The 26,404-nt window shown below is 47.1% G+C and overlaps 1 protein-coding gene across 2 annotated transcripts in view; it reads right to left on the bottom strand.

Annotated features, from left to right (window-relative positions):
- The window catches only part of LOC135826700 (dynamin-like 120 kDa protein, mitochondrial), a 32,178-nt gene extending 6,305 nt beyond the window's left edge, over positions 1 to 25,873 (bottom strand). The window contains exons 1-27 of one of the 2 annotated variants that reach the window (XM_065339308.1): positions 25,609 to 25,873; positions 23,368 to 23,467; positions 23,103 to 23,156; positions 22,070 to 22,180; positions 21,750 to 21,805; positions 21,265 to 21,333; positions 20,920 to 21,051; positions 20,432 to 20,518; positions 19,816 to 19,892; positions 18,897 to 18,933; positions 18,244 to 18,324; positions 17,807 to 17,953; positions 17,328 to 17,383; positions 16,973 to 17,016; positions 16,624 to 16,686; positions 16,110 to 16,177; positions 15,662 to 15,734; positions 11,048 to 11,120; positions 10,451 to 10,566; positions 10,025 to 10,089; positions 9,736 to 9,812; positions 4,444 to 4,536; positions 4,035 to 4,107; positions 2,970 to 3,014; positions 2,566 to 2,673; positions 1,103 to 1,211; positions 380 to 459 (exon numbers count right to left, since the gene is read on the bottom strand). In XM_065339308.1, the coding sequence (XP_065195380.1) occupies positions 380 to 459; positions 1,103 to 1,211; positions 2,566 to 2,673; positions 2,970 to 3,014; positions 4,035 to 4,107; positions 4,444 to 4,536; positions 9,736 to 9,812; positions 10,025 to 10,089; positions 10,451 to 10,566; positions 11,048 to 11,120; positions 15,662 to 15,734; positions 16,110 to 16,177; positions 16,624 to 16,686; positions 16,973 to 17,016; positions 17,328 to 17,383; positions 17,807 to 17,953; positions 18,244 to 18,324; positions 18,897 to 18,933; positions 19,816 to 19,892; positions 20,432 to 20,518; positions 20,920 to 21,051; positions 21,265 to 21,333; positions 21,750 to 21,805; positions 22,070 to 22,180; positions 23,103 to 23,156; positions 23,368 to 23,467; positions 25,609 to 25,791 (2,277 nt within the window). In that variant the 5' untranslated portion in view covers positions 25,792 to 25,873. Of the gene's footprint in view, positions 1 to 379; positions 460 to 1,102; positions 1,212 to 2,565; positions 2,674 to 2,969; positions 3,015 to 4,034; positions 4,108 to 4,443; positions 4,537 to 9,735; positions 9,813 to 10,024; positions 10,090 to 10,450; positions 10,567 to 11,047; positions 11,121 to 15,661; positions 15,735 to 16,109; positions 16,178 to 16,623; positions 16,687 to 16,972; positions 17,017 to 17,327; positions 17,384 to 17,806; positions 17,954 to 18,243; positions 18,325 to 18,896; positions 18,934 to 19,815; positions 19,893 to 20,431; positions 20,519 to 20,919; positions 21,052 to 21,264; positions 21,334 to 21,749; positions 21,806 to 22,069; positions 22,181 to 23,087; positions 23,157 to 23,367; positions 23,468 to 25,608 lie in introns of both variants that reach the window. The other variant, XM_065339303.1, reaches the window with a different exon arrangement.
- Between the last annotated feature and the right edge of the window lie 531 nt (positions 25,874 to 26,404).

A 26,404-nucleotide genomic window follows, 5' to 3' on the forward strand; every position in this document is an offset into this window, starting at 1 on the left:
ATCGATATGGGGTCATTAGAGAGGTTCTGCACAACGAAAATTCGACCGAAGTTTCGCGACAGGCCTTGCGAAAATGTGTACGAATTTTCGCACGAACTTTGTGTTCTGCACATTTTCGTAGTTTGCGCGCGCCAAGTGCACGTACGCCATGACCCAATCTCACGAAACTTCCTACGAAAGTTCATTTCGCGTTCCCTGCAAGTTTCGCGTCCAAAGTTGCGAAAGTTCGTGCGAAGTTTCTCACTTCGTGACGTAGAGCGAAAGTTCGTACACATTTTCGTTTTGCAGAACCTCTCTATTATGAGGCCATTATGGGTAGGACTGGTAGCAACTACTAAGTGTGGAGAGATTTACAAAACTTGATGTTGTTTTAACGTACCTGTTCACTGCTCTTCGACTGCCAGTAGAACCAGCGCTCAGTGGCGGTGGGGCCGACCATGTCACGGCTCTTGTCTTGTGCTGGGGAAAGAAACACAGAGTACAACATGAGGACATAGCGAACACAGTGCAGGGCACAGTATCCATGCATGTACATGTATAGGATTGTGTTACATGTAGTCAAGTACACTGTATGACAAGTGTATGTACGGGGGCTATCACAATGAAACGAGTGATTACAAAGGAACATTGTTCAAATGACCCCGGATACACAGCGCATTACTGAGAACTTCAATCTTGGATCTATCACGTAAATTATTCACGTCTCTTCTTCAATCAGTTCCATGGAGACAAGAAAGAACTTAACGCAATAAATAAAGCGAAGTACGCTGCATGGCAAAAGTATGTATGGGTTGCTACAAGTACACTGTATGGCAAACCATACTATTAACCAGCAATACAGAATGACATACAGTGGCAGTACACATGGATTCTTTGCTAGGCAGTCAGTCCTATACTACGTAGAGATAGGGCAAACTCCTAAGCCAGCCGCACAGCAGGCATTTCCGGCAAAATACCGGGAAGACAATTTTATCAAGGATGCAATGCAAAATGGAAGGTTATCATATCATGACATCACTACATCATAATAATTATCATGTCATCACTACATCATGACATCACTACATCACTACATCATGGCATCACTTCTTCATGAGATTACCAGTTTTGAGTTGAGATGTAAGTGTAGTCTCCATGAACTTGACAGCATCATCCCACTGGTGTGCATTAGTCACTGCACGGTCTTCCAGTGTGTTCATTTGTATGACACGCTATCACACACATAGGGGAACAACAACAAGAGGACAGTGCACAGCATGCATATGCTGTTGTGAATATTGAAATCTGTTGAGAAATCAAGCAGCCATGGGGCACTGGCCTCGCAGCATTGAGCACTGCTGGTCCATGTTTGCACTGTACGTCAACTACAGTACGTGCAAGGCAGTAAGGGCACCGGCCCCGGTCATTCGACCGGATTTCAATGTCCACAAGAGTGCATGTATAGTCAGGAGCACCAGGAGGACACAGCCCACAAGGGTGTAGATCTGCTTGCACATTCTCTATCTTCACAATCAAACCCAGCGCATTCGAAAAGGGAATTATGCATCAGCCGCTTCGAACCATAACCTTTCGACACAGTGGCCAGATGACAACCAGTTTTATGTTTTCATTTCTTGCCGAAGTTCCAGTTCAAGAGGTTGAAGGAGAAATACACTCAAATGAATCCATGAATTACAGAACAGACACTCTGTGCGAGCACGGCATCAGAGACACTTGCTGTGATTGCTAGCCTGTCCAAACTTAGCCAGTCGTCCACGCGTGGTACATGTGAAGGGCTTCATTGCAAAACGAGATAAATCCGTTTTGACCAATTTTCAGGAGGAGCGATTTTCTGTGATCAACAACTGGGTGGGTTTGGGTCAAATCTAACTTGGCAGATGAGAAGAGTAGGGTGATGTATGCAAATACAGGCTTTCTCGAAAATCAGGGGCCATCCATTATCTCAAGCAAGGTGATTCTTCAATATTTTTGGGCAAAACCAGATATACTCGCCGGACTAATCAGTATTATGAGATTAGAAAATACAAGTGCAACGACTTCACTGAGTTCCGAACACTGAAGGAGCTTAGCAGCAGCAGCGTCGTCCATCCCTGACGCCTCTAGCATACTTCCCTTAGCAGTTTCGAAAGAGAAAAAACAACAGCTACGAAGAAGATGATACGAAAAGAACGAAATGACAACAGATGTAGCTGCTACAAAGCAACAACACGAAAACACTGTACTTTGAACTCTGACATCGACATTTTGCACAGACTCAGTCTAGTCGCGATGTTTGCCACGTGCTGCGCCAGCATGCACTCGCGCGATCGCTGGCTTGTCACAGGTCACGCTGGCCCGCGCGACAGGATATGTCGCACTTTGCTCGAAAACATCGGTGGTGTTTATCACGTTTTGCAGTAGAACGTCAACTTCAACGTTGATTTTCAGTGGGATATGTCTCGCTTTGGAGAATTCTTTTTGGCCATCAGATGCAGTGATCCCTACTGATTCGATTGACACCGAAAACGCCATATGCATGAGATTGGCGTTTAGCGCGTTTTGCAATGAAGCCATTCATGTACTTACTAGTCTGTCTACGGCATCAGCAATAGCAACATGCTCACTTCGACATTGCTTTACCACCTCTTCTTTCAATGCTGCAAAGAGATCAGACTGCTTGTCCTTGCCGTCCGGCTGTAGGGAGTAGCGAGATACACAAGATATCAGTCAAAAAAGTGCATTGCGTGCAGGAACATGACAATGATCAACATGTTGCAACTGATAATAAATTTTCATGTGTGCCATGCCGTGAAAGAAACAAAGCAAGGGTCGTAAACTCGTCATCCCCTCACCCCCTACCACCCCTCCCCATTCCCGCACGCACACACATGTAGACACCCACACACAAACTTGAGCAGTCTCTTCATAACATGACCGAAAAGTAGAAGAATGGGCTGCACTATTAATTTTCTTTAGTGTTACACACTTACCTGCAAAGCTGCAGCAAAGTTTCCGAGCAGTACTTCCCACCCAGCCTGAACACATAATAAGACACGTGGAAGAGAGAGAGAGAGAGAGAGAGAGAGAGAGAGAGAGAGAGAGAGAGAGAGAGAGAGAGAGAGAGAGAGGGGGGGGGGGGGAGGGAGGGAGGGAGGGAGGGGGAGAGAGAGAGAGAGAGAGAGAGAGAGAGAGAGAGAGAGAGAGAGAGAGAGAGAGAGAGAGAGAGAGAGAGAGAGAGAGAGAGAGAGAGGGGGGGGGGAGGGAGGGAGGGAGGGAGAGAGAGAGAGAGAGAGAGAGAGAGAGAGAGAGAGAGAGAGAGAGGAGAGAGAGAGAGAGAGAGAGAGAGAGAGAGAGAGAGAGAGAGAGAGAGAGAGAGAGAAAGAGAGAGAGAGAGAGAGAGAGAGAGAGAGAGATTAGTTGAGAAAGACCCCAGACACAAATGCACATGATAATGATAACAGTGGTTAGAGCATCGCTGGCCTCAAGCGAAGGCCCGGCCCTGATTCGAATCCTGGTGGTGACAGTCAATGTTGTCTTCAGACTTTTCCCGTTTGTGTCTTTCCCTCAAACCAGTGAAGATAATGATAACCCTTGTAATAGACAGACCCCCACAAGCAAACCACATTCTTCACAACCCAATGAACACACAGATTGGATGACAGATGGCGTTCCTTCCGATGTACTTTCCACCGACAAGATCGGGCCGACAAGCTTCTGGGAATCGTCACAGATTTTGTGTGATGAGACTGGCACCATTGTTGCACTGTCAGATAAAACATGTGCCACCTTACTCTCTATTTAGAATATTCGTTTAGTGTTAATAACGGTGAAATTTACAAGAAAAGGTATGCTTACAGTGTCAGGATAGACAACACTGTCTGACAAAATACTACGGGAGGATCACATCTTTGAAACTAAGCTTCCGTGTCTTTCTTTACCTACAGTATCCAGGTTTCAATAGTCTTAGCAGAGTAGTGCTATGGGTATATGACATGTACTAGTGACTCGCTTATGTGTAAGTGAGTAAAGACGTTTAGCTACATTGCCTCACTCACCTGTACTGATAAGAGAGGCAGGTCCTTGTTGGCCCAGTTACGCAGGCGAATATCAGCTCTGGTATTGAAGTTGCTGTGGATAGGGGAAAAAGAACGGAGTAGGGAGAATGCAATGACTATGACCTGCTGTCATGTCACAGCTAGCTGTAGCCACCTTAGCCCTACGCCTCACTTTGTGTAGCTACTCCTATCTGTGTTACAATGGACATGCACAACATGAAGGAAGCAACACAGTGTAAATGCAAACCATTTTATTTCATTTTAGTTGAGTGATTTTCCAAAGGCAAATAGAGGCTTATCACGAGAATCTCAAGGGTGACAATACATACAACCAAGAAGGAAACAACACAATGTGCAGTTGTTGACAGGAATAATCTGGTCAGCATGCATCATTGGATTCTAGCCTTACCTAGCTGTTGTGCCCTGCGCTGCTGGGAAGTAGATATCCTCCACGACCGGCGTGCTCATTTCCTTCCAAAGCTGCTCTACCAGATTGGCTTCCCTGAGCACATCCACAAAGAATTGCACATCATTACACAGCACAATAATACCAGGGTCAGTATTGGTCAGTATGGGCCACAATCCTACATGGGACATTGAACAGTTCCTGAGCAGTTGAAGACTAGGGACACACTGTGTGCTCTGGAACACGTCAAGCACTGCTAACGATACAGGGTGGAGTTTCTCATCAAGACTCGATACATGTGTCGCATCGATCAAGCAGTGCGTACATAACTCTGCACAGAAGCGGAACACACCGAGGGTACATTCATTGCCCCATTGGCCACTACACACATCAGACAGAGGCCTCATTGGCCACTCCTTAAGTACTCACATCAGATAAAGTCATGGCTGGAAGCTTGTCCATTAACACGCAATGTCAGTGGTCAGTGTCACTTACTCTGACTTGGCTCAACATGCCTCTCTCGGACTCACATTCTTAGAACTTACACGAGTTTCACTCAACTTTCAGAGCACTAACCAGCACTATGGCTGCTATTTGATAGCCTCATCTTCCTCTTCCTGCATCAGCAGCAGCAGCATGTACAGTAAAACCTGTAAAGGCTGATGAGGCGACCGACCACCACCTATCCCAAAAGACCACTACAACTAGGATGAAAGGATATTATTTCCAGTCAAATGACCCTGGGTAAGAAGACCACCTGCACATGGGGACCACATCGCAAGGTCCCTTGAGCGGTCGGCTAAGAGGCGATTTACACGACGGCAGGACTCATCCCGTGTGTGATGCTGCCATGGAGATTCAGTCACATGAACTCAAATTTTGCCGCGAACGTATCCCACGAGCTATCCCAGTATGATCCCGGTGCCGTGAGGGGGCGGAGGGGAAATGCATGACGTGGCATTCCATGGACTGTGTTGTGCTACAGGTACTGTACGTGCATCCTGCCGTGTGAATCGATTTTCGTTTTTCCCGCGTCACGGCAAGCTCCCGGATCACGTGCTTCACTTCCCGGCAGGATGCACTGTCGTCGTGTAAATCGCCTCTAAGGCAGGTTTCACTGTACTCAGCTAGTACATGGACCTGCTCACATTGTCTAATGCAAGCAGAATGTACAGAAAGCATACACACACACACACACACACACACACACACCCACACACACACACACACACACACACACTACTACTACTACTATAGCATGACTGCCCATTGGGCAATGTCACCCCCGGAGGGGGCCAGAGTTTGGAGTGCACCGTCATTGGCAGGACTTCTGGTGCCTCGTCAAATCTTGCTGTCGTCGGAAACGTTTCGGGCAATGCATGCAGATCAGCGGCAGTGATTCCCTATCGGCTGCAGCAAGACGTTTTCCACGGTTGCAGTTATGGCGGTTAAAACCAGCCCGGGACTTGAAGCAGCGATTGCAGCGTTGACAATGCTGGAAGCAGCAACTAGCGAGAGACGCCGTCAATGCCGTATCTGCATGTTCAGGGAGTGCAGGCTGGCAGCGATGAACTGCAAGCCCACCCTTACTACGGAACCATCGGCAGCAACTGACGCACTGTGCTGAACCACGCTGTTGGTGGACGGGAAGTTGGCGCTCAGCCAAACACTTGTGCCGTGCCTTGTCTTGAGGACGAGAGAAAGCCCGGTTGCAAGATGAGCAGAGTACGGATTTCTCTACTGCCCGAGGAGGCTGAAAAACCAGAACCTGCTCTCGCCAAGCTGACCGGTCTTGTGCGCAATCAAACCAGTTTGGAATGGACTTCGTGTCAGTAGCCACAACGTCTCTCCACCTACGCCTGGGACCGCAGAAGGGGCGCGCAGCCAACAAACGACCAAACAACAGCTGCAATGGGACACGGTCCTCCGACATCCGAGCCACATGACCAAGCCACTCTAAACGACGATGGCGCATCTTAACAGAGAGTGGCACTGGGTCACCCCAGTGACGACGTAACTGCGCAGACGTGATGCGATCGGATTGCTGCTGACTGCGAGGGATGGCTAATATTGTGCGGATGCAGCGATGATGAAAGGCATCCAAACGTCTACTATCAGCTTTCAAGGGCGTCCAGCACTCACTGCCGTACAGCAAAATGGACAAGACACAGGCCACGTATAGCTTTCGCTTACTGACTAATGACAGCGAGCGATCCGACAAGACTGGAAGAAGAGCTCCAAAGGCTTTGGAAGCCTCAGCTATGCGGCGACTGACGTCAGTAGAGGAGCGGGCATCCGGTGTCACGACGGACCCCAGATAAATGAAGGATGGAACGTGCTCCACAGTATCACCGTTGACGTTCATATCGGCTCTATCAGGCATGTTGACTTGGCTACCTGCCACGAGAAATTTCGTTTTAGCAGCGTTGACGCAGAGGCCAAAGGAAGAGGCAACCGTGCAGAATGTTTCAAGGCACTTCTCAGCACCAGGGCGGTCTTCAGCGAGCAAGACCGCGTCATCTGCGTACTCAATGTCGTTGATGATTGCGGCAGTAGACTGGCGAGCGGGCTTTGAGAAAAGGTTGCCATTGATGCTAAATTGGATGGGGATGCCAGGTGGATGGTCGCTGTCCTGCATCACTTGTGCCCACCGCTCAAGCACAACACCGAAGTACAGATTAAAAAGTACTGGGGCCATCACACAGCCTTGACGGAGGCCATTGTTGACCGCAAACGGCTCGGTAGTGCTGGCACCGACGCGCACAGCTGCCTGCATGCTCTCGTGGAACGATTGGATTAGATTGAGGAGCCCTTCAGGAATGCCTAGCCTCCCCAATGCTAGCCAGAGTGCTTGGCGTGGTACGGAATCATATGCTTTCTTCAGGTCTACGAAGACACAGAACAGCTTCTGACGGTGCTCGTACGATTTCTCGATGAGCTGGCGAATGGAAAAGATGGCATCAGCGCAGCCGCGACCAGGGCGAAAGCCACACTGGGATTCTGGAAGTTCTTGTTCCGCGACAAGTTGGAGACGGTCCTGAATGAGACGGCCACAAACCTTGCCAGCGACATCTAGGAGGGCAATGCCGCGCCAGTTGTTGCAGTTGGTCAAGTCACCCTTTTTGGGAATCGGGACGAGTTGGGCATCCCGCCAATCCTGGGGAACCGTTCCGCTGGTCCATGCAGTGTGAATAACATCAAGCAGAGCCTCAAGCAATGGTGTACCACCAGCTTTAAGCAGTTCAGGTGCAATTCCAGATGAGCCAGGAGCCTTGCAATTAGCCAGCTGGCGTATAGCCATAGTGAGGTCCTCTAGCGAGGGAAGTTGGCCGAGTGACTCATCAACTTCACGCTGCTCAATGTGGTCAAAGATGGTAGCATCGAAGGTGCTGCGAACGTTCAATAGACGGGCAAAATGCTGCAGCCAGCATTTCTCTTGCCCCTCCTGGGAGCTACAGATAACTCCGTCACTGTCACGGATGGATGGGATGGAGATAGGTGATAATCCCGAATAGCACTTCTGTATATCACGGATTGCAGACCATGCGTGCTTGCCACTAAACCGACTTGACTCAACCACATTAGCTTTACGTCCAATCCACTCACTCTTTGCGTTACGCACGGCAGTTCTGCACTTGCCACGAGCCTCGACAAAGCGACGCCTGTCAGCGTCAGAACCAGAGGCGAGCCATTTGCGATGTAAGGCATTGCGGCTATCCAGCATAGGTGCAAGAACATCAGCACACGCTTCAAACCAATCAGGCTGGCGACGACGTGGACGGCCAAGATGCTTCTCAGCGCTGGTGACGATAGCAGATTTGACGGCAGACCATTTGTCTTCAACGCAGCCATCATGATTCCAGGATCGTAACTCTGACGCAACAGACGTCGCATATTGCTCACGAGTTTTACAGGTTGCAGCTCTCTGCGCTTCCGTCATGCAGGAGTGTTTGACAAGTTGTTGCACATCAAACTTGACAGGTCTTTTTGCACGCTTGTGGCAAGCAGATGAGCGGATGCGGTATGTGAGACACACAAGGTTGTGATCTGTACTACACTCAGCTCCCCTGATGACATGGCAATCCGTGCAGTTGGACAGGTCTTGTTCCCGGACCATTGCATAGTCGATGCAGTGCCACCGCTTCGAGCGGGGATGTTGCCAGGTACACTTGTGGATGTTACGTTTCATGAACCAGGTGTTGCACACAGTAAGGCTGTTGCACGCTAAAAACTGGAGAAGCTCAGCGCCAGCCTCATTGACAGTGCCAACACCATGTGGGCCACGTGTTCCATACCAGCCATCGTCACAGATTTCAGCTCCAACTCTAGCGTTGAAGTCTCCCAAGATTATCAAGGAGTCCTGGGTGGGTACGGACAGAATAACTTCCTGAAGAGAGTCAAAGAAATCGTTCTTTGCATCGCGACTGGACCGGAAAGTCGGTGCGTAGCACACCACGACGTGGACCCAAATGTCACCGAACTTTAGCTTGCAGCGTGCGACACGCGATGAGACAGCAGACCACTGATTTCCCCCTGCTACGAACGCTTGCTGGGCGCGTCCGCGTAGTACGACTCCAACTCCTTCGCCTCGTTTGAAATCGTCCGTTGGGATGGCGCGACCTGACGTGAGAACAATTGCATCCTCGACACGGAATATATCTTTACCAAACCACTTCGACTCCTGGAATCCAGCCACTTCTATTTCGTACCGACGAAGTTCACTGACAACGATGTTGATTTTCTTGTCTTCCACGACGCGCTTTCCACGAGCAGCAGTTGAAACCGGTCCATCGATGTTCACTAAAGTCCTGACGTTCCACGAAGCAAATTTGACAAGAGCACCAGCTGGGCGCCTCCGACGGGTGCCTCCAAACTCTGGCTGCTTTGAAGCTGAAACTCTACACATCCGAGGGGTAGCTAGCCCACTGCGGATGGAGGACTACGGACGACGCGACAGTGACAATATCAAATTCAAATAATTGTCCTGTAAGTCACGTCGTTGGATCCGCTGCCCTAAATTCAAAAGGTCTACACTTGACACGCCAGGGGCTCTCCTAGCAAGCTAGGAGAGCCCTGAGTGTACCTACGCTGCTTCGGAGGCTCTAACTAGTCTCAGCAAATAGAAAAATTCCGGAGCTAGAAAAATTCAAACTGTCCCCCAAGAAGACAGTCAACACACACACACACACACACACACACACACACACACACACACACACACACACACACACACACACACACACACACACACACACACACGTGAGAGGCAAGCACAGAGACAGAGATAGAACTTACCAAGTATGCGGCTGGATACGAGACAGTTCAGCAAGGTGATCCAGAATCTCATCCTTGCCCTTTTCAAACAGCTCATTCTACAGTAGTGAATCGGAGAGGAGAGAGAGAGAGAGTAGCAGTTCTTGTCACTGTGACTGTGTAAATACTTCATCAAAAGATCGCAATCAATGAATGAATTGAAGAAGAGACAGCACACTCAGATTTGTCCGTAGTTGAGCTAATTCCGTCAGGTTTACCAGTGCACAGTGTGCCAATTCTGCATTCCAGTCATGAGTGTATTGGTACTCACCCGATCAAGCTCACGTAACCGTGGGAATGTGTTCTTCCATTCACTCTCCAGGTTATAGCGATGGGCTAAGTGTGAAAGAAGATGTGCACAGTGCCAAACACACGTGGAGTCAGTACGCACCCAGTTACACTATGCTCATGAAAATGAGCTCATGAACAGCATTGCTCAAACATAAGTCAACTCCAAGGCACATTGGATAGGGAAATAATGCAAATACCACACCCAACACAAGCATAAAATAAACTTCCCCTTTCCGTTCCCTCAACTAATGAATATAAAATAAACTGGTATCATATTTGACTTGTACTACTTTTCATACGAAAGCAACAAGAACCGCAACAATATACGTGCCACTTGGATTCTGTACACAAGAAAAGAAAAAGAAAATGAAAGGATGAGTAGTCGCCAGAATGTATTAGAATCTACCTCTGAACGTATCAGCTTGCTGCTGAACAGAATCCTGGACCATCTGCCAAAAGCACCGAGACACAGCAAAGCTCAGGTTCCTTGTTGACATCTGGCTGGCCTTCAACGCTCCCGACCTAACAACAGAGCACAAACACAATGTACAGACACGCACGTGAATAGGTACCAGAGGACCGATGTGCAATGTTCCCTTGAAGAGTCCTTTGTTGATTTCCCTCCACCTAGCACTACTAACACAGTGTCTAGCACATCAGACACAATGCATACTAGGAGTACTAGTATGCCGTCGACATTGAGGAGAACAAGCCTGGATAGCTAGGACAGGCGTTTACCATTGCAACTCAAACAGGTGTCCACACATCAACGCCAGCAGGGTGGCATTGTGTAGGTATAGGCCACACATTCGCAGCTCCAGGTGTCCACAAAACGGTCTAAAACTCATTGCCATGAAAAGCATACTGAGAGAGCACAGCCCTGAAGGACATCATGTACACCTCTCCAGGATATAGCACTGCATGCTTGTACCATAATCACTCGTCAGTTGACAAGAGTAACAGGGCAATACTACGTGTACATCAGTAGTTACTGGAGCAATACCTGAAGAAGCTAGACGTAGCAAAGTACTGCTCTTCATACTGGCGAATCGTCTCAATACTGTCATCAACATTGCCTGAAACACGCACGCACGCAGACATGCATGCACACACGCACACAACAATAACCACAGCATCAGCACCAGCAGCAATTTGATACGGCAGACACCCATCTCATCGTTCTGGAAAGCTCTGCTTTGACTACTAGTTCCCAAAGTACTGAGCATCATTTCTGTGCTGGAAATCAGCAAAGAAAACCAATGTGCAGAGGCACTCACACACGATGTTATACTACGTGCATACACACAAATACACATCCGCGTATCCATACGCATAATACAGTGTACACACATACATACAAACACACACGCGTGTGCGCATGCACGAATGCACTCACACGCGCGCGCGCGCGCGCGCGCGCGCGCACACACACACACACGTGTGCGCACACGCACGCACGCGCGCACACACACACACACACACAATTGCATTCCGCAGCTACTGTTCGATCCGGTGTTTGCTAAGGCTGATATGCCAGAATCTCCACCATTGCCGAACTTTTGCGAAAATACATCAAGGTGACAAATGGTGTACATAAGTAGATACAGTTAAAGAGTACTCGAGAGCACGGATGTTACACTTTCTGGCGACTTTTGGTACGGTACACCTTTTCTGGACTGGGTGTCGAAAAGCCATGGGAACGCGTACGCTATAGCACACGTCCTACGACGAAATTCAAAAAGTCAATCAAATTTTCCTTCAACTCACTGTCGTTTTAGCTGAATACCGAGGTAAAACACGGCCGTGTTCACCTGAAATCGTATACGCTTGTGCAAGAGCTCCTCGGTTCCTCGTGAAAAAATAACTCAAATCAGGCACGTGGTGCCGATGTTCGGTCCTTTTTTGTTCGAGCTTCTTGTTGCTGTCCGCCATTGGCTTCTCCTCGACATCGCTCTCTCTTCGTCGCCTCTTCTTGACCTTCCAATCAAGTTCCTTGTGCATGCTTCCAATTTTCTCTTTTACTTCACAGGCTCCTTTTCCTAGTTTTCGTATCTTCAAGCCTGCCAACTTGTAGGTTTGCGAGGAAGTAGCTTTTTTCATGGTGTCCTTGAACGTCCATGCCTCTAAACTTGTCCGACCTCATCCTTACATTTCCAAAGCATTGCCTGCCATGTCACTGCATTGTGACTATCATGTGTCACCGTATGATGGTTGCAATGCTATAGTCACGCTTGGGGAACTCAAGCATCATGTCACTTGCAGTGCACACGACCCACAAAACCAAACCATGTCACTACCGTCTGCCATTAAACCAACACACAGTTGACCAAGTGGTCAATGCACCGGTCCGAAAGCATTGTTTAAAGGTGATACTGATATGAGCCTTGCGTACACATTAGTGACTAACCTCTCGGAAGCTGGCCGCCTCGAAGTTAGAGCAAATGCTACTGCTGGTCGTCCGCAAATTTGGACCAGAACAACTGCTGGCTCCAAATCTACCGAGGAAGTATCCACCCGTACCCAGCAACGAAGGGCTAATGCCCTTTCTTCTATTGCCAATGTAGTGTGTGGGTCCGAGGAAAGTGCCCGATATCAAATGGCCGCGACACTAAAGGTTCTGTCCAAGCCAGAGAGGGAAGAGCTGTTGCACGCTGCAGGAATCTTTCGGCGATCTGAAGAAGGAACAGCCTTAGCTCTCAAGGCAGACCTTCACCTAACCTGGCACAACATTAGAAAACTTCGTGTGTGGCTTAAGGATTTTTGTATGATCCTGGATTCCGAACGCACCATGCGTAATAACCAGTTACAGGAAGAGATGCCTTTCGAGTTCTACACTGAGAAAGCTCCATTTGTGGACAAGAGAGGTGAGGTCAACGCAGCACTATCATTGATTTGGTAGGCCTTACTGAGCACTACTTGGAGCAGTATCTGAAGGCAGGTAGCTTGGTCTGGCATGGGGATGCCATACCAGAAGATGTGATTGTAGTGAAACTGGGAGGTGACCATGGAAGGGGTACGTTCAAGCTATCCTTTCAGGTAGCCAATATGAAGAGTCCAAACTCTTTGAAGAATGCTGTTTCATTCCTTGTGTTTGCAGCTAAAGACGCACCCGCAAACCTTGCAACTGCATTTACTGCTTTTGTGCCGCAAATCGCATCCCTTCATGGTAGAACATGGTGCGACTATACCATTAGCATTGTGCTCTTCGGGGACTATGAGTTTCAAACTCACAAGTATGGCCTGTCTGGCAACAGCGGAGCACACCCGTGTTTGCATTGCAAGTGCAGCAAGAAGGACTTCCAGTTGCCATCAGCAACAGCACAGCCGAGGACGTTGGAGTCCCTGAAAGAAAATCACGATGCTTTTAAACAAAGCGGTGTAAACTTGTCATGTGCCAAGCACTATGCCAATGTCATTCAGCCAGTTCTCTTGCCAGTACCTATCACTGACGCATGCATTCCAGCCCTCCACCTTGATCTGGGTATATTCTCCTACATTTTTGAGGCCATGATGGCAGATGCTAAAACACTGGATGTCATGCGGGCAAAGTATACCACTACTACACAAACTGGCAGCACTAGTTTCGATACGCTTGTGGAAAAACACAAAACATTGGTTGCTTTGCAGGGCAAGTTTGCAGAGAAAGAATTGGAGAAAAACCAAACAATGCAACAAGCAACTTGGCTTGCATGTCATTTGCAGCAAGAGGCTGCAGATGTTCAAAACATTCAAACGGTTCTCGGAACTGTTTTTTTTACACTATCGGCACTGGAAACCGAATGCATGTCTATGAAAGGTGAAATTGAGAAGTTTGAAATGAGCATCTCCGATGTGACTGTGCATGATGGCCCATGTACAGGCAGCTTTGAAGCAGTGCTGCAAAAGAACTGCATTTGCCGCCAGCAGCACCATGGTGGAACATTTGAGGGAAACCATGTGGACCAGGCTTTGAAATCCTCAGTTGTAACTGACCTTACGGAAGCTTCTCTTAAGGTTGTTCTCGATAGAACAGGCGAGAGCAGCCTAGTAGTTCTTTGTGCTGGGGAACTAGCAACTCGCTACGCCACACTATTCACAGAGTTCTCTGCTTGCCGTCGTATCTACTCTACGGCAAGTGCCATCTCCACAGGGCAGTTGGCAACACTGGATACATGCATATCCACCTTTATGCAAAGTATTCGTACCAATATTGTGCTCAGGAAGATGGGCAATGTGACACCGAAGCTTCACCTTCTGGAGCATCATGTTGTCGACCAGATGGCACACTTTGGCACTGTCCTTGGCCTTTACGGCGAGCAGGGCGGGGAGGGATTGCACGCCGAGTTGAACACGCTGGCAAGACGTCATGGTGCTGTTGCTTGTCCTGTAGAGAGGCTAAAAACCATCACCAAGCAGCACTTTCTGACCACTCTCCCAAGGTACCAGTCGCTGGTCCCTGTTGTTCAATCCAGGAAGCGGCCGCACTCTAATATCACCACAGTATTCACACTATGCATGAATACATCCATTCCCTTCTGGTCCGTGGAGGACTGGCTCTGTGCAAGCAGAGCGGGCATGGGCATCTATCTTTTGCACATTATGATTAGGGCTGAAATGATTATACCAACTACTCGTTAAGCGATCGATAATTCCTTATCAATCAAGTAATCGTTACGTAGATTACTCGTTAGGGATTTTGAGTCCAAAAAGTACTGAAAACCCTCGTTTTGTGAAGTTTGAATCAGTTACCACTGTGAGTATGCAGTTGCCAGGGGTATGGTGCATATTCTGAGGTTAAACGGACTTCAAAACTGCCATGTTTCGGAGCTACCCTGTCACGAATGCAGATTTTTGGTATTATGAAGGCCTAGCTTTTGGAAACAGAGTAATTGTTGCACAAAATTCTGACACTATTTGCTAACGATTATAATCGAGTAATCGATAGGTGAAAACCCATGATCGTTTCAGCCAGCAGTAACTTATGATGGATATGGGTTCACAACAAACGTGCTTTTTCCTTCACACTTGATGTCGATATGGCATTACCAGAGGAAATTTGTTCAGAAATGTCACACACAAGTCCACTCAAACTCCGTGATCCATCGGCACTCAGCATGACTGCATCTTCAAAACAGCATCCAGTGACGAGTTGCATGAACAAGACAGCCAGTCAGCAAGTTCAAATCCAGCGCACTACAGTGCTCTGCAAATTGCTTTCGTTTCGTTGATAATTACTAAAACTAGACTAGAATAAATAGTTACATCATGATCAAACCGGCACGCAGCTTTCACAGGAAAGACTATTGCCACGGACAAGCAAAGACATGCTTTACACAGCAAACAGAGAGATCGACAATCGATCGACGTCGAACACTCGCCGCCAAAGGACATTCATAAAATTCAAATTTCTTGCAGTGAACATCACACAAATTGTGCTGTTCGCACCCACGCGTACGCACGAGTGCCCCGAGGTACCGTATCCAAGGTCGTTGCTACAGTGCGCAGCCATGTTGATAAACGTCACACTGGGAACAGCCGTGAGAGCTCGTTCGCTAGCACAAATACTCATTTATTACATAAAAAAGCAATTGTTTGTTCCAACAGTAAAAAAAAAGCACAGGCATGCACAACAACTTACCTCTGCCGGTAACCACGGCGAAGTAACCAAGCGCTTTCATGGGAAACAATTTACCCTCCATGATAGACTTGATCTGTGTATGACATGAATGACACACATCACAGCAACAATGACGACAACAAGCAATGGCAGTGACAGTGGCGATGACAGTCGTAGCAGCAGCAGAAGCAGCAGCATCAATGGCGACAGCGCCGCCGCTGACAACAACAATGGCAATGGTGACGACGACGACGCCACCACTGCCACCGCCTCCTCCACCGCCACTCCCACCACCACTACCAGCTACTGTGAGAAGAAAGATAGCAGTAGTGATTGCTGCCAGGAGGCGGATCAAAGAAGAAAGACTTTATCTCATCCGTTTATCTAAGAGTCCTACAGCAAATAACAGTTTATCAAATTGAGAATAGTTCTACAATGACTGTATCATGCACCAAGCTAGAGACCGTACCCTTCCAGGATTGACGGCCGACTTCTCAGCTAGATCAACCTTGGTCATGACAAATATCGTTCTCTTCCCTGGCATGGCATTGACAGAACAGAAGAAGACACTATGATTGGAGTGCGGTATTAACATTGAGCTCCAGTGACACAGAACAAAGAGCAATGCTATCAGTGGGAAGGAGCACCACATGTAGCCTGCCTGACTATGCAAACAATCAGAAAACTCGATCAGGCTGAGACAGCTGACACACATGCATACAAACTTTACAGACAGGTGTCTAAGATCCTCAGGCTGCGTACGGTGTCGTCTGAAGAGTGTTTTTGTTCAAACACGAATGAGTAATGGCAAAGAAGGCCTTGGTTGTACCATTGCTGTGTGAGAATTGCAGTGTATTATTGGCTAAACAGGTTCAGGCCACATCCCTTCCTATGCACACTCTTAGCCATTGCCTGTGTTGCCCCTCACACCCAGACCATAATTCTACCAATCTCTGGAGTAATGCTACACACATTCCCCTCACCACTCGGATCCATAGAGCGCACCAGGTCTGTGACCATACTCCGCTCGGCATCCACAGCACCATCTGCACAGGACCAAGGTGACGACAATAACAACGGCAGCAGAAGCAGGATTGGTATCTGGCAATACAGAGCACAGGTATCCCAGCACAACAAAGAAATTTATACTGGGAGAAAGTATACCCCCCCCCCCCCCCCCACACACACACACAACACACATGCATGCACGCACAAACATGCACGAACGCACACACACGCACGCGCGCACGCACGCACACACACACACACACACACACACACACATATGTACTACATACACAATAAAAAACTGGTACGAGTCTGCAAACTGACCTTGAATGCACAGGATGATTGCATTAGGGTTATTCATATATTGCCTGTAGAACAGTAGTACATGACAATATGTACACACACATACGCATACGAATACGCACATGCATGCACACAGGGAAGGCACTGGCATGAGCTATATGTACCCGGAGTATTTTCTGCAAACACATTTGGCAGTCGCAAAGAATACGTTGTAGAACAAGCCTCTAATAACCCAGGTCCTAGTGACATGGTGAATACTGAATAGTTCACAAGGCATTTCAGAACAGCCGTGAGAGGAATAACCCAGGTCTATTTATTAGTCACATGGTGAGTATTTCACAAGACACATTCCAGTATAGGCGCGAGGTGATCTTACCTGCTCATTGCTGCAATGTTGTCTCTTGTGTCAGCTGCCATGCCGCTCGTTACAGTCTACAATGACACACATGCAGGGAGAGAGAAATAGGTTCGGACATTCTGAAGATTGAGGGGGGGGGGGGGGACCAGTGAAAAGGTGGTTAAGCATGTGGCTAACCAGTCTGGCCACGGCCGTACCTGCGTTTACGACTGCAACAGACTCTTTCTTTGTCGGCTTTCTAGTTCTTGCCGGGAGCAAGTACGCTTTTCTTATGCCTTGTGGATAGTAACAGGGTGCACAGTGAAATGCCATCAGCAAAATCACATCAATGACCACACTTGTTCCATTCTTTTTCACCTCATCACTGAGGAATGAATGAGTGCAATGGGTACAGTAGATGAGTGCCTGTCCGATAACTTGAGTTTCAGTGCCGTTACTGGTCTACGCTATAGTAAGTCATACAAGGTCACACCTGGGCTGAAATCTCTGTGACTTACACTGATAATACCGGGCAAATCAACGAGGACAACACGCTGCAGTCCGGGACCGCGCACTGACAGCGAGATGACATCGTTACTGACGGTCTTGCCGCCCGATACACTGGCACGCATGCGCTGCTCAATCTCCTTCCGTAAGGATTCCAGCTAAACAATAGACAAACAAATTCAAATTCATGAGCAGAAAGCAAACAAAATTCTGGCTACACAAACAGGCATGCATGCAGCTAAGGTGAAATCTGTGATAGTGAAATTCCATAGCGCAGATGCTTAGCCTATAAAGTAGATACTAGTACAGGGTCGGTGGTGTTAGATCAGTAGCACGCATACCGGTACATGCATGAGCACGTACACATGCGTGAACACGCACACATACATGAGTGTGATTGCATAGAGGACATAACTAGCAGCAAGGCCTGCACACACGATCAACTGACCTCCTTTTCAGACGTCAGGTCGTACTGCTTCATGCTACCCTTGAACTGAGCAACATGATGTGGCCCCTCACTGAGTGTTACCTGCATGGAACACAACAAAGCATACATCATGTTGTCTACCCATACCCCGTACATTGCACATCCATACCATACTACACCATAGATACACAGCATAGTCCGCCCATGCCCCCATACATTGTACATCCATACCATAATGCATAATAGATACACAGCATAGTCTACACATACCCCATGCATTGTACATCCATACCATATTACACCATAGATACACAGCATAGTCTACTCATACCCCATACATTGTGCTTCAATACCATGGAACCCAATCATTACTGAGCAGTGAGCACATGCAACTATACACTATAAATATGCTGCTTCAGTTGGTGCATGCATGGCAATGTTGGCCTGTGTGCAAACATGGGTCCAATTTAATACAATGACAAGCTACAGAGAAGCCCCTCTCCCCCCTCCAGGACATTGTACAGGTAAATTCCACGGCCATTCCGAACAGGCTTTTATATTGGCGGAAAACTTTGACTTCCATCATATTTACATCAAAAGCCAAGCTCTGCTTTTGACTTGTTTTCTTCATAAAGATGCAACAGTAACATCATGGCTGGAAACTGGAAACCTACCATAACTGGAGATCGAGTCATCATCTCCCCGCCACCACTAAAAGTATACACATTCAAGAAATCATGCATGCACACGCGCACAGACACAGACACAAACACGCATGCATGCACACACACACATGCATGCATGCATGTACTCACGTACACACACACATGCACATGCGCGCGTGCAAACACGCATATGCACACGCACATGTGCACATGCACACACATGCACACACACATGCATAAGTAAACAAGAATACGAGTACACAGTGAACAGTGAGCATTTCCTGTAGCAACTGCAGGCATAAAAAATCATTAAAAAGCAGGTGGTATCCTGATAATTCGAACCCCGAATGGCCAGGGAAAACTTCTATCATACGGACATTCAAACTATCCCGACATTTACCCACAATTAAAATAGAGTTGCGATTTGCACTATATGCACAGATTCCGTGCATTCAGAACTGGCCAGTACAGTCTGCTTACGCAAACTGAATGGACTTGTATAATGTAAAGTGAACTTTGAATTACGGCTAGCTGACTTCGAAAAATCAGTAGTAATCCCACACATTTTCTATGTACATGGATTCCGTGGGACTTCTGCTTAGGCGCTTTTATCCAGCTTGAGGTTCGACTTATCAGACACTGCTATGTGGGATTCTACCCGTATTTGAATTTCTTGCCAAGTTGAAAAATTGCAACAACAAAAAATATAGTGCACTTGCTTGCTTAACAGTGTGAAAGCAATCAATGTGAAACCAATAGGAGCATCATGTTTACTTTGGTTCCGTGGAAAATTGCTGACGAATGATTGCTGCCTGCTGAAAACTTCTTGTCAGGAGAAATTGGTGAGCAATCAATACCGACCCTGCATGATGCCTAAAGAGGAAGCGAAAGGTTTTTTGGCAGGTGATCATGGGTTAAAAATACGTACCGTGGAAATATCCTTGCTTGAGCGATCATTTCTAGGACACTGGTTTTTCCAGCACTTTGGTCACCAACCACCACAACCTGAAACAAACATAACAAATTAACACCACACACACACACGAGTACTGTCTGGAGAAAGCACTTTGAAGTAAGCAGCTTGAAAAGACTCAACACCTCAAGTCAGAGGTCACCTTGTGGTGCACAACTACTCACATGAAATTCCATACAATCACGCACACGCATGAGCGATCATTTCTAGGACACTGGTTTTTCCAGCACTTTGGTCACCAACCACCACAACCTGAAACAAACATAACAAATTAACACCACACACACACACGAGTACTGTCTGGAGAAAGCACTTTGAAGTAAGCAGCTTGAAAAGACTCAACACCTCAAGTCAGAGGTCACCTTGTGGTGCACAACTACTCACATGAAATTCCATACAATCACGCACACGCACACGCACGCACACACACACACACACACACACACACACACACACACACACACACACACACACACACACACACACACATGCACGCGTGCACGCACGCACGCACACACACACACACACACACACACACACACACACACACAACGGTAACCAACACACTTACCCGTGGCAGGTGGTCTTGCACATCAAAGCCACTATCATACTCTGAGAGCAGGTCGAGTAGCTCGGAATACATGTCTATCAAGGGACGCTGCTCAGTGACAAGAAAAAAGCAATGCCACAAGAGAAACCGCTAAGCATGAAGTCTGCCGAAACGTCCACACCATTGATGGAATATACACCAACAACATGTGGGATAGACATATTCACAGCATAGTTGTCTGACCAAACACAGTCCACGCAAATGTACGCAGTAGTGGTAGTCATCTACAAACAAAAGAGCCTACATATACATTATACGTGTACATGTCTGTCCACTCCGACACAACTGCTTCACACAAGTACACAGTACTCAACGATAAGGAGATGAACAAATAGCTGAGGTCTTTCCCATGAGAGGTAATCAACTACATGGTGTAGACAAGTGAATCGTTCTATATCCAAATTAGAAAAATGGGTAAAGCCAGCATCACAAGGAGCCGTCTAACTCACCTTTTTCTCATCTTCCTCACCAAGGCGCTGACCCGAAACTACCGACGAGTCATCTTGCTTCTGAAGCAAAAGCTGCCGCTTCATGTCTCGATTGGCATGCTCTTTCTTCTCCAGCTCCCGTTGCAATTGGTTCTACACACAGGACCACAACAAGAAGGAGAAGCTGCAGTTTGCACTATAGCACCAGATGAGAAGGCCATTCACTTATGCACTGTGCAGTTTTCACAATGTGTACATCATATACTGCAAGACAAGTCGCTGAAGAAAACAGGAGCAGAAAGCGGGCTTCCAGGATGACCAGCAAGGAATCAAATGAAAGAAGTGACACACGTGCAGCCAACGCACCTGCATCTCGACAAATTCCTTCTGTGACTTAGCACGCTCCTGGTGGGCTCTGGATAACTGCTCAGACAACTGCAGAAGGATGACACACACACACACACAACACACACACACACACACACACACACACACACACACACACACACACACACACACACACACACACAACACAGTTAAAGAGCAACAGCACAGGCAACACCTAAGACACACGCACACAACATTGCGAAGCACAATCCCTACAACCTACTAATACAGAGCATCCCATTATAGCCCTCAAAAGAGGGTTGGAGTGCTACGGGGTAGTCAAGAATGATCAAACTCGAAGCCATTTCAGCTGCTTGTTGATCCCAAACTTCCAGGCATTGAAACTTGAAAGCTGATGGCCAAGATGAAGAGTATGAGCTCACAAATACTAGTCACGGGACAAAGTCACAAATACGTCAGGATCTACTAGTACCCTACTGAGATAGCACATCTACCATACATACCTCTTTGATTTTAGACTTCATTGAAGCGAGTTCTTTATCCTTGTCAGAGAGTGAGCCTTCAGCAGAACAGCGCACCACAACATGCATGTCATAAGCATTGGTACAGCCTGTCTTGAAGTACCCGCAACTGGATTTAAACGAGTACCTGAGTTCACTATTGGCCTCAGCAGATATAAACTGGGTAGTCAATTCGCATACACGATGAACATTTCACATCGAATATCCTCTAAGTCAATATTCAACGACAACGCATTGACAAAAGCAATATGCGCACATGTGACTGCATAGGACATACTTCAAGACATGCCCAGCACACTAACCATCCGGATTCGAGGCATTGTATGCAACTGATTCCGCGGCTGCCAGTGCTGCTTCGATCTCCTCATCTGTAACATCATCAGGTCTAGGCATCGTTCTTTTTGGCTTCGAGTCTGCAAAATAAAACAGGTGACAAATCTGACTTGATCGCACATGCCGATGCGGCTAGCTGGATATACGCAATATACGAGATGAAACCCAAGTGTTACATGTACATAAACATTCAGCGTTAATGATAAAAACCAGATACAAAGTGGCACAGTCACCGGCTAGCACAGCAAGTCAGCAACGGTAGAAACTCATTTCTGTTTCGTTTCGGGCACAGACAAAACGCCTCAAGAGAGACAGTTGCGAATGGTATACAGTGAACACAGCAGAGAGCAATACCCAGCAAAGTGTATAGCCAATTTCAAACTACAGTACTGGCCAGTGAAAACCGGACCACTGGCACACTGTCTACGCTCCGAGTCAAGTAGCCCTTGACGTGCTGTAGCCGTGTAACCCAACTCGGGGCATGCATTCACAGTGAAACTCACAGCACAGTGTTCAAGCTCGTGATCAAATTTCACTATCCAGTGCTGTACGTTGTAAGGGTAAGCAGCAGCTTCAGCTGTCATGTTGCTGCTGTGATGAGGTCGGCCAGAGAGCGCATGTGGTGCAGGTGGAATTGCTTAACTAGTACTGTACGTGCAATTATGATCGAATTGTAGAGGCAGCGAATCATGGAGATTGGAAAGCGTTTAGTTTAGAGCAACCGGGACTGCACACCGTCAAAATCAAAGCTCATTAGCACACAGTGTCGGCAAGTAACTACAGCATCATTGACGAGCTGCATTGCAGTAGCAAGAGAAGAAGAAAGGTCCGCGTCAGCAAGCAGCACTTAATGTTCATGTTCTACTACCTCCGCTCCTAACCCTACAGCACCTTTAACCGTAGCAGCAGTTGCAGCAAAGAAAGAAAGAAAAGTAAAGGGCAACAAGGAGCAGCAGTGGCAGCAGCAGAACACACAGGCAAAAATACCTTCATAGTATATACCGTTTATAGGCTGCAGCCCAAACTGGCCAAACAACCCTCGCAAGCTATTGGCTCCTGGAGAAGGAAAGCACATGACAAACGCCAACAGGTAAACAACATTGCACGCACTGACCAATATACATAGCACGCAGTACGCAGCACTCTACAATGTAGTGCATGTCCACAACGTACGCTTGCACCCAGTAGGGAGCAGCCATGCATGTCATGCAACTGACACTACAAAAAAGAACGGCAGAAAGAAAGGCAAAATTCAGACCACCCTTACCATCCAGAGCGCGGTCCCGTGCCCCTAGCCATCGTGAGCGCAGGCGATCACGCCCAGCCTCGTACTTGTCCAGTGTGCCATGCAGGAAACGCTGGTACGCCTAAGTTGTCAATGTCAGAAGTGCAGCAAAAAAAAACACATCCAAACCCCATCACTAAACATCGGAAAGAGATGCAACGCCTGAATAATAATGATTATACTGAAGTAGTAAGATGACAGTGATCATTAGCGCACATTCAATTGCAGACACACCGAAGTAGTATTCCCAAACACCATTAATTTTTCATATTTTCACAACAGAAGTACACAGGTACATAATGGTCAATGAAAGAAAACCCTGGGCTATGTTGAATATTGCATGAGGACAAAGGGTGAAGAAAAAAGTAACAAAAATCACACCCACCCCACCCCGTACACTCACAGCTGATTCTCTATCACTATAATGGAACACCTCTACAATACAAGAACACTACCTGGACCAGGCGTACATGCACATGTAGAGAGAGATAGAGACTATTAGAGAGGTGTCCCGAATACAGAATGCCGTGATACATGTTTGGGAACAATTGGGACTGAACAAGTGTGTGCTGAAAATGGAGGTGGCTGCTAAGGGAGAGGCTCTACTGCGTTAGTTTTAAAAAGAGAGCTGTATCGCGAGAAAATAAGATCAGCGAACGTGTAGTACTTATTGCCAAGGAAAGGAGTGTATCTGTATCCACAGACCAAAACTAATGCAGTTCAAATATTCACATGATTCTGTGAGATAAAACATTTCGCCAGCTAGCGAGAACCTCAGAAGAAACACATGCAACCTCTGCGAAGCTGCAACACAACATTATTATTAGTGACTTCTCGCTTTCCCTTCAACACTAGTACCAAGATACAGTGCTGATAGGTACTAGGTGGCTGCACTGCTTCACAGCTCTACACAACACCCACTGGCACTTCTAGTGCATGACTCTCAGTCTTGGCTCCCACTGATCAGTCTTGAAGAGACCGGGACCAGAGATTTCCAAGCCTGCTCGCTATGACTACAGGAGTTGATACTCGCTAGCTGTAGCGTACACAATATGCGCTCACTATGTATCACAGTATAGGTCTACCCTTGTTAGTACAACATCGGTTACAAGACAAACCTCATTAGTAGACAACGGTCCAAAATTCCCTGACACCTGAAAGTCGTACATGCCAGTCCGGACAGTAGATGATACTCGTCATAAAAAAAAGTAAATTATCGTGTCCGTTCCCGAAGGGAACTAACGACGGCCGCTAACACACGGTAAACCCGGTAAATACTCGTCATTAGACAAACATTTTCGAAGCCCCCGGGGTTGTCTACTAACGAGGGTGGACCTGTATTTATAAATGATACCTATTACAGCAGACCGTGAGAATAGCGCACCTGAAGTACAACGGCAACCGCGCTGTACATGTACATGTACTGGTTTCAAATATCTCACTTTAATACTACACTACCTTTGCATAGGTGCACACAAGCAAGCTTGCATTTCTATGGGACTGGAAATACACATATTCATCATCCACTCTAGGTGCGTTTGAGCAGGTTCCACACAGAATGAACCGATGATAAGCTCTTCGGCCCGGCCGGTAACCAATGCTGCCAAACGCCTTAATTAAACTCATGCACTTGACTTGTATAAAACATTTTAGTTGCACAACTCCCTCAACTAATGAATACGTTTATAAAACATGATCACTTCCCAGCTTCATTGCTGCTCTTTCCATGAACCTTGCTCAGCTCTGGCACAGGATTACAAATAATTACAATGCTACGGCATACACCCTGTGTCAGGTATACAGGGGCCACTTCTTATACATGCCATGGTGACAGGGCTCTGCACATCATATGCTTTTCGCAAACTAGGCCCAGGAAAATTTCGCTTGGCAGGTCTTGATGTTTAAGCCTTGGCACTCTGCACTACTTCTCTTGTACCATCGTGTCGTGGTGCGTATTAGAATTATTTTCTCCGCCATTTTCATATCCCATGTCTTTGATTAGTTCTGATACTATGCCCACTTCATGCATCGCATTGTCCAAGTAACATGTTGTAGGCTATCCAATTTCAATTTCAGCGAACTATTTGAAAATGTTAAATGTATTGATTGGGTAGAAAATCTTGTCTCGCAGAGGATTGATATGTGTTCTTACGTTCGTGCAACAGACACAAATACATACAATGAAAAACCTGGAGTGTATAAGTATAGTACTATCCAGCCTACCTGATCGGCAGCATAAGCTGCTACTCCAACAGCTCCACAAGCAACAGTTGCACGAGCAGAATATTTTCCGAAGCTGCGAGCAAAACTCTTGGCAGCCTTGGTGAAAACAGTTCTTCTGGCCATGCCATGTGGTGGATGGGTTTTTGAACCGGACAGCGCCCGTAACGTGGCTGTCATGGACATACTTGGTCTTCAACTAAATCACACCATCCTCTGAAGAAAAATACGTTCACCTCAGCAAACCAATTATTGATCTTCACACAAGTACAGTATACAAAAAATTACAATAATAATCAATGAAAATAAAATTAATATTATTATTTACGAAAAACATCGAAAACCGGTTAAGGTGGCTCACACCCTCTGCGCGCGCATCGTTTGAAAAGTGTAGATTTTCAGTAAATTGTTCGGTAGCGATGATTTTTGTGCGATCAATCGTTGTAGGAAACGTCTTCTCGCTTTTCTGCAATTCTGGCGACCTAGCTAGAACCTGCTGCTAGTGTCCCTCTTCACTCGTTCTTTCTATGAAAGGGGAAGGCAGCACTCGCAGAAGATTTTCCAAGAATGCAATGTCGACTGGTGCTCGTACTATAAGAAGGGAGAAATCAAAGTCCGCTCTTGAATCACGCCTGAGTCTTAGAAAATATTAATTATTTCAGAATACGCTTGTGTAGATTTCCTGCCAGTGCCACTGACATCTCGCGACCTTCAAATATAACTTGCTCGATCATCTCCCGCACTGACTGGTAAATCCGTCGGGTAGCTGTGGATGGATCGATTCAGGGAGGTCGAAGGT

This window comes from Sycon ciliatum, chromosome 1 (genome assembly GCF_964019385.1).
Source record: "Sycon ciliatum chromosome 1, ocSycCili1.1, whole genome shotgun sequence".
NCBI classification, from domain to species: domain Eukaryota; kingdom Metazoa; phylum Porifera; class Calcarea; order Leucosolenida; family Sycettidae; genus Sycon; species Sycon ciliatum.